The sequence below is a fragment of the Ochotona curzoniae genome, unplaced genomic scaffold (genome assembly GCF_017591425.1).
Source record: "Ochotona curzoniae isolate NIBS_2020 unplaced genomic scaffold, NIBS_Ocur_1.0 contig_2599, whole genome shotgun sequence".
Classification (NCBI taxonomy): Eukaryota; Metazoa; Chordata; class Mammalia; order Lagomorpha; family Ochotonidae; genus Ochotona; species Ochotona curzoniae.
This window is the reverse complement of record NW_024465520.1, coordinates 7,187,900-7,196,233: the sequence shown is the minus strand read 5'-3', so window position 1 is coordinate 7,196,233 and position 8,334 is coordinate 7,187,900. Positions and strand designations below refer to the sequence as shown.

Below are 8,334 nucleotides of genomic sequence, written 5' to 3'. Positions count from 1 at the left end.
AATTTTTTGTTCCAAATGGCTAGCCAGTTGTCTCTAAAACACATTAAATGCTCAATATTTTCTACATTGACATAAATGTTGACTTTATTATCTACCAATGCTTACTGAAGTGTGGATGTCACACAGTGGAAAGCAGAGCCAGTCTTGTTTTATCTGTGACTTCATTAGGGATAGTTACTAAGAAAGGGTATCTTACACAAATACTCAATCCAAATGAGAAAAAAATGGTGACCTGCCTGCCAGTATTTCGAAGTTAGTTTATTTCATCCACATAAGAAGTGATAACACTCAGATATTCTTCATAATTCTCACTAGCCGAAGCTGTGGTCCCAAGTCAGGAAGCTCCCTCCTGAAGGGCTAATCTGGCAAGGAAGGGTTAAGTTGGAGGATGATGTGCCCATACAGGAATTTTATCTTAAAGTGCCTACTAAGTGCCTACTCAGGACTTTTATCTTAAAGGTGATTGAAGTATTTTGAGTTCTAGGAGTTGATCCAAAAATTTAGATTCCACACCTTTATGGCATGGTATTTTTTTTTTAAAACTATCTTTGTCTTTATCCAAGAAGACGACTGCAATACTCACGTAATTGTACCACAGCACTTTCTCCATTCGTTGCAATGTAATGCAACGTCTGCTCCCCATAGTAGGACGCTCCGGTCTTGTCCACATCTGTGCTAGCTATTACCAAGACAGCAGTAGCTGTAACAGTGAATATTTTAGTTAGATTTCAAGCTAATTAATAAGCAAGGACTTTGCTTTTTAACACAGATAAGAATACAAAACGCTAATACTTGACTTCATTAAATAACAAAGACTTGATAAATAAGGAATAAAATATATTGATCATACCTTTTTTATTCCACAGCATTGTAACTTTATCAGCCTTAAAGAAACTTTTATTGGCTAGAGCTGCATGAGGCCCGGCAAAGTTGGGGTACTGATACAGCCTAACAAACGAAGGGGCGCCTTTGCTCCCTGGAACGTAGACAGCAACCTGAGACACACGGATACAAATAATTACTGAATGTTAATAATAATTTTACTTAACTACTTAATGTTTTCACAACTGCCAAAAACCAGGAAAAGGTTTCAACTCGTAATATTCCACATAAACAAAAATATAGTACTCACCTTGTATGGCTGGGGTCCCGGTGATAACACAAAATCATTAATTTTTTGCAAATGTAACTTATTTGCAATTGTATCTGCAAAAGAGTAAATGGCATTAGACTGACGAAAGTTAATTGAAATATCTTAAACTCTGAATGCATTATAAGACGTTACTATAATTACACACTAAGACTGAGTCAGAGTGATACAAAGGGAAAAATCTGGGCTACTGGCAAGACCCAGGTTTGAATTCTCATTCAGTCACATAGCAGCAAGCTTGGGCAGATAACAGTTATATCACCTGATCCCAGTGATTGATCTTAACAGCGCAGTGCAGGTGAAAGAAGATATTCAACGGATATCAGTGATCTGCTCTTCAACTGCTGAAATAAAGGAAGCTTGGGGCTGGTGTTGTGGCATGTGGGTAAAGCGGCAGCCTGCAGCGCTGCCATCCCACATGGACACTGGTTCATAAGCTAGCTGCTCTAATTCCCAGCCATCTCCCTGCTATTGGCCTAGGAAAAGTAGCCCAAATGCTTGGGCCCCTGCCACCCATGTGAAAGATGTGGAAGAAGTTCCTGGCACTTGGCCTTGTTCAATATGGCCATCACAAACACTTGGGCAATGAACAAGTGGACAGAAGATTCTCTGTTTGTCCCTCTGGCTTTCTTTTTTTCTCTCCCTCTGACTTTCAAAGAAATTAACTAATTAAAATACATAAAATATAGTTTCAATGCTCATGAGATGTGGAAAGACTGAATGCTGGCCTGCTCCTGTAGAATCTGCATATGTTAATCCATCCATCACAACAGTAACAATGGCTGGTACTGGAATATTTACATAGAATAGGCAATGAGAACCTATCCTATGAACAACACTGCTACCTTGGTGCCAGCATCAGCACTGTGAGCTGCTCACATGAGTGAGAACTGGTTCAAGTCCTGACTGTTTCACTTTGATCCAGCTCCCTGCTAAGGTGGCTGGGAAGGCAACAGAACTGGGCTGAAGTCCTGGATTCCTGCCTTCAACATGCGAAACCCAGGCTTTGGCCTGGCTCAGCCCTGGCTACTCTGTTTGCAACTCGGCCTCCTGCCAATGTTCCTGGGAAGGCAGATGAGGCGCACATAGTTGGCCAACTGCCACCCATAAGAAGACAAGGATGGCGTGCCTGAGGCTTCAGCCTGGTCCTATCTTGGCTGTTGTGGGCATCTGAGGATGAGCTAGTGGATGGAAGATCTCTGATGCGCTCCCTTTCAAATAAACAAACTTAGAATTGCAAATATTTTTCGTTAAGTTATTTTTAGTAATCACTAGAGTTGCTGTTGGTATTGCTAATCTACAATTACATGATAATGTGGGACAAAACAAATGAATATTACGTAAATGTAACATTCCAATCACCTCTGATAATAAAGGAAAACAAGACTATTGGCACTAACAAAAAACAATATGAGTAAACAAATTAAGGAAAAAAATCTTCTAGTATTTTCTAAATTTATTTCCTATTTTCATTAGAAAGTCAGATATACAGAGAGGGGGTGAGACAGAAACATCTTCCGTCTGTTGATTCACTCCCCAAATGGCTGCAACAGTCAGAGCTGAGCCAAACCGAAGCCAGGAACCTCTTCTGGGTCCCCAACACCGGTGCAGGCTCCCAAGGCTTTGGGCCGTCCTCGAATGCTTCCCAGGCCACAAGCAGAGAGCTAGATGGGAAGCAGGACCACAGGGATTAGAATCAGTGCCCATATGGGATCCTGGCACAGGCAAGGTGAGGATTTTAGCCATGAGGCTAGTGTGCCGGGCCCATCTTCTAGTCTTTAATGGAGGTATCATACAAACTCAGGATTATTACAACTTAAAAAAAAAAAAAACAAAAAAACAAAAAACAAAGGGCACAGACAGAATGCCCTAGAACACAGCTTGTGGCTTCTAAATGCCCTTTTCTCTTTAAAGCAACCAAAGTTTCTGGGAGTACTGGTTCATTCTAGGAGTGTAGCAGCACACTCAGGATAATCCTGGAATACCTTTTATACCTACACAGTTCTCAAATAGCCATTAAAGGCTAACTGATTAGGATGAGACAATTTAAGCTTCAACTAAGAAAAACGAACACAGGGGACTGAAGCGTGTATTTTAAATTTTAAAGTTCAATAAGGATAGGGGAAAGCTAACTTGTTACAACGTTAATTGATAGAGAAAGAATATATTATAGTAAATTGACAAAGGAAAAGAATACTCATCCTGCCACCTCTCCCTGCTTCACTACTTCATTCATTAGAAAGGCAGAGTGGCCCAGAGCAGCAAAGACAGGATTTCCATCAGTGGTTCACTCCCCAGTGCCCCAACAGCTGGAGCTGGACCAGGCGAAAGCCAGCAGCCAGCAATTCCATCCAGTGTTCCCTGCTGAGTGAGAGGCAAGTAGTTGAGGCACTTTTTACTGTTTACTAGATGCACTGGCAGAAGCCAGATTGGAACCACAAGTGCCAGGAGTCAAACTGGTATGGGACATGGTTGTCCCAAGTGGAGGTTGAGCGTGTTGTGCCGCAAAACTAATCACTCACCCCACCTCTTCCATCCGAGTAACACCACTAGCAGGAAACGGGAGAATTTTTCTTTATAATAGTACAATCAATATATAAGAAGCAAAAGGGGAAAATTAGAATATCAACAATTTGCAAATACTGATGAAATAAAGCTGACAGGATTGAAAACTGATGTCACTTTACATGACACGTACTTCTTCAAAAAGAAGGAAAGGTCATACAACGTAGTCCTGCTGCCACATGCCACAGATAGAAGAACCTAAACCTGAACATCTCTAAATCCAACTGGCAATTTTTAAGAGAAAGGCAAATATGTTGAAATACACCCATGGAATACAAAAACAAACTCAAGTTACAGAAAAATACAAGTCAAAAATAACTTGTTTCCTGAACACATTATAAGCGGGGGTGGGGGCAGGAAAGATGGATAGGGTTTGGAGCACTGGCCTAGGATCTAACTCCTCACCTTGCATGTGCTAGGATCCCATATGGGCATTGGTTGGTATCCTGGCTGCTCCACTACCCATCCAGCTCCCTGCCTGTGACCTGGGAGAACAGTGGAGGACAGCCCAAAGCCTTGGGACTATGCACCCAAGTGGGAGACCCAGAAGAAGCTCCTGGCTCCTGGCTTTGGACCAGCTCAGCTCCAGTCATTGCAACCACCTGGGGAGTGAACTAGGCAATGGAAGATATTACACTCTGCATTTTCTTCTCTCTGTAAATCTGACTGTCCAATAAAAAAGAAAATAAATCTAAAAAAAAAAAGTAATAGTCCTAATCCTCAGAGTGTATACTGACATTTTTACTGAGAAAGCTTTGTGATGTCTAGGGGCTGTCTCGGAAGGAGGCATAGCTGGGCAGCTCTCAGTGTTAACTAGGACAAGGTGTCGACTCTTCTATGCAACAAAACATGTGCAAAAAGTGTTAGAGGTTTTTCATTAGTATACTCAGAAGTATTCAGATGTCCTAATCTAATAGCAACAAGCATAGACCATACAAGTTATTGTAAAAGAAAACATCTGCAACAGAATTTCACTACATTTATAAAGAGTTAAGCAAAGTACGGATTAGTATCTATGAGAGCCCGATGGCACCACAAAAGGTGAAGAAAGCTGAATGTACACATGTGTATTAAATATTAGCTATTTTATAAATGTTTCCATACTGAAATTGTTGTTTTCAAAGAAATGAACTTCATTGTTCACATTTCGGGCACAAATATTTTCATCTTCTGACCAGGATGGACACCTACATAAAAAGAAAGGGTAGAAAAAAATTAGAAATGAACATTTTTACATTCACATTTTAACAACAGAGGCTGTTTACCACCTCAAAGAAAAATACTTAAACAGTAAATATAAACATCCAATCAGGTACCAACAGTTTCAGCCACTGATTGTAACAGGAAAAAAACTGCTCTTTCCATTTAAAAACGCTAAACAAACGATCCAGCTTTTACTCTATTGCATTCGATACACAAAATCCTTAAAGACACAGATTTTGATTTGGGAGTTTACTTAAATAGCAGAGAAACAATTATTATACCACGATGGTACTTAAAATTTTGTGTAAATAATTAGTACTTTAAATTTCTTTTATTTACCAATTTTGTATTTTTTTCTGGATGAAAGACTTCAAACATGTCCCAGTTTTCAAATCATAAAGTTGAAGGTTAGGTGTCCCAGCTGTGCCATCTTTAGAAGCTGCAATGAAGTAAAAATTTTTATAATCATCATCTCCTAACACATACGAAAACATTTCATTCTTAGGAAAAAAAGTGAACAAGGTTATAAAGATCAAGACTTGCTTCTGACGACAGCAAGCAAGATGGCATAGCAAGTATGCCTCTGCCTGCAGCACTGGCATCCCATATGCCAGTTCATATCCCGACTGCTCCACTTCCCATCCCGACCCCTGCTTGTGGCCTGGGAAAACAGCAGAGGATGGCCCAAACTCTTTGGATCCTGAACACACATGAGAGCTCCTGGCTCCCAGCTTCAGATTGCCTCAGCTCCAGCCATTGTAGCAACTGGGGAGTGAACCAGCACACCCAAGATCTCTCTCTCTCTCCTTTCTGTCTATAACTCTGCCTTTCAAAAAAAAAAAAAAAAAGTTTTTATGTTGTCTCTATTGGGCCTGGCACAATGGCTCAATGGCCAAGTCCTTAACTTGCAAATGCTGGGATCCCATATGGACCCCAGTTCATGTCTTGGCTGCACTATTTCCCACCTAAGTCTCTACTTGTGGCCTGGAAAAGCAGTAGAGGATGGGACAAAGCAGAAAGACCCAGAAGAAGCTTCTAGCTGCTGGGTCCTGGCTTTGGACCAGCTCACCTCCAGTTGTTACGGCCATGGGGGAGTGAACCAGAAGATGGAAGATCTTTCTGCCCTTTCTCTCTGTAAATCGGATCTGCCTTTCCAATAAAAAATAAAGAAATCTTAAAAAAAAAAAAAAAAAGACTTGCCTCTATTAACTTTCCTTTTGTACCTTAATTAAGGAATAAAACATCCATCTCTCAAGACATGATAGTATGACCAGTAAGTCCAGTATCTCTGAAATAAACTGCTATTGATTTTAAGACTACTTCAGAGACCTCTTTTCTTTTAAGTTTGGTGTGGAATACTGTTAGATGGATTAAACCATGAAAGTCTGGGTCAGTATCACCAACATAATGGAAAATATTTATATCAAATCACTCATATGGTTCGCAACTTTCATTTTGTTTAGAAAAAGAGAATGAGCGTTTACACCTCCTAAAAAACAAAACCATGAAAGTTTATGGCCTGTTTATGATTTAATTAGATTGCCTTTATCAGAACAGGTTCTTAAAACAAGCCCCTTATGCCAGCTTCCAAGATTGTATTACTAATCTGTGAAGTACAGCTATATAAATGTCCAAATAACATGTGATCACAGAAGCTTTAGATGGCACAGCATTCCCTACTCTGCCGTATCGTATGCCTCTCTTACACGCTGTCTGCCATTCCTCCATTCACTTATTTAAAATGTGGGGGTTTTTCATTCTTTAATAAGGAGACCTTCTGTATCACATAGTTATTTACCTTCTAAACTTTCCCTTCTGACTTTCTCTTTAACTTTCTCTTTTCCTCTATCTCATAATGGATTTTTTCCCCATTAACTTATTCTACACAGTCTTTATTCTACACAGTCTATAAGTTTCTGCACAGAATAAGTTTCATTCTCTGTGGTTACAGTTATCTGTGGCCTACTGCAGCCCAGAGATAATTAAACAGAAAATCCCAGAAAAACAATTTGTAAGTTACAGGTTATTCACTGTTCTGAGTATCATGGTAAAATCTTGCCCCCACTGTCCTGGCTGGGCTGTACAGTGTATTCATGCCATGTTAGCCTCTCACCTGTTACTTAAGCTGTCTTTGTATCAAATCTACTGTTCCACAGTGCTCGTATTCAAGTAACTCTTATTTTGTTTAAGGATGATTCCCAAAGTACAAGAATTGTGCTGTTAGCAATTTGGATTTGTAACAACAAGCCATAGGGAAATGGTAAAAGTTCCCAATAAGGCAAGAGAGAAAAAATTCCAAGTTAATGATCTTAAGATCAAACGATGATAAGAAGGAATCTCACCCCTGAAAGTGTAAAGAGGAAAAAAGAAATTTGTGGAGCTGGAGTTGTTATGAAATAAATTAAGTCGCAGTTTGTGGTATCAGCATTAGGCACTGCAGTTCTGGTCTGAATTCCAGCTCCTCCACTTCCAATCCAGCTCCCTGCTGTTGTATTTTAAAAAACAGTGCAAGCTGGCCCAATGACCTGGGTCACATAGATTTTCAATCTCCTGGCTTTGGCCATTGTGGCCATTTGGTGAGTGAATCAGCAGGTGTACCAGCTCTCTGTTGCTCTGTCTCTGTATCTCTCCATTTCACATAAATAAATAAGTAGACTGACAAACTAAATTGATGTGTGTATTGTTGCTGCAGCTCAAATTACAATAGTGATGACCACAATGCATGAAGTGTGCTTAGTTAAGATGGAAAAGAATTAAAGGACACAGTTGAGTATTGTCTATAATGTCAGGACCCTAGCAGCATCTTGGAACGTATCCACTGTGGGTGAGGGAGGAATATTGCAGTTCAAGAATCTATCTGCAGTATACTGTATTTGAAGAATACAATTATTGTTGAAAACAAATATTCAAACACTATTTAGTATCATAAAAGCTAATTACATTTTCTTAAGGCCATAGAACTTGTTTTCATGAAATTTGGTCCTGTCAGAACATTTTTAAAATATAAAAATACTTACTAGTGTAAGGCTGCCACGTTGCCAGAACGGTGTTTTTTGGCGAGAACTCGAGGCAAACTGCCTTTGGGAGGTCCAAGGAGTGCAGCGGCTCCTTGTTGCTGACACTGATAGTGTTCACTCTGGTTTCGAAAGAAATTACTTCAGCAATGAAACACTGTTTTATACCCAACACTAACCAAAGCTTCATACTTCTTTTCAAACACAGATCACTCCAAAATATCCATTATTCATAAAATCAACTTTCAGTTGCTTCTAGAAAATACTCAAAAAATACTCTAATAATAAAATAAAATGACCACATTAGCCTTCTCTAAAGCTAAAGCTGGGAAATGCCATAGAATTAGCAGAGGAGACACAAGAACCACTTGCTCTTCAGCTGAGAAGGAAGCAGCAAGGCCT

At 39.8% G+C, this 8,334-nt stretch overlaps 1 protein-coding gene across 3 annotated transcripts in view; it reads right to left on the bottom strand.

The window, feature by feature from the left end:
* Nucleotides 1-8,334, bottom strand: part of EIF2A (eukaryotic translation initiation factor 2A) — a 43,231-nt gene that overhangs the window by 12,056 nt on the left and 22,841 nt on the right. For 2 of the 3 annotated variants that reach the window (XM_040974783.1, XM_040974784.1), the window contains 6 exons: nucleotides 7,936-8,054; nucleotides 5,258-5,357; nucleotides 4,820-4,902; nucleotides 1,133-1,206; nucleotides 851-995; nucleotides 584-700 (listed from right to left, as the gene is read on the bottom strand). In XM_040974783.1, coding sequence (XP_040830717.1) covers nucleotides 584-700; nucleotides 851-995; nucleotides 1,133-1,206; nucleotides 4,820-4,902; nucleotides 5,258-5,357; nucleotides 7,936-8,054 — 638 coding nt within the window. The remainder of the gene's footprint in view (nucleotides 1-583; nucleotides 701-850; nucleotides 996-1,132; nucleotides 1,207-4,819; nucleotides 4,903-5,257; nucleotides 5,358-7,935; nucleotides 8,055-8,334) is intronic. The other variant, XM_040974786.1, reaches the window with a different exon arrangement.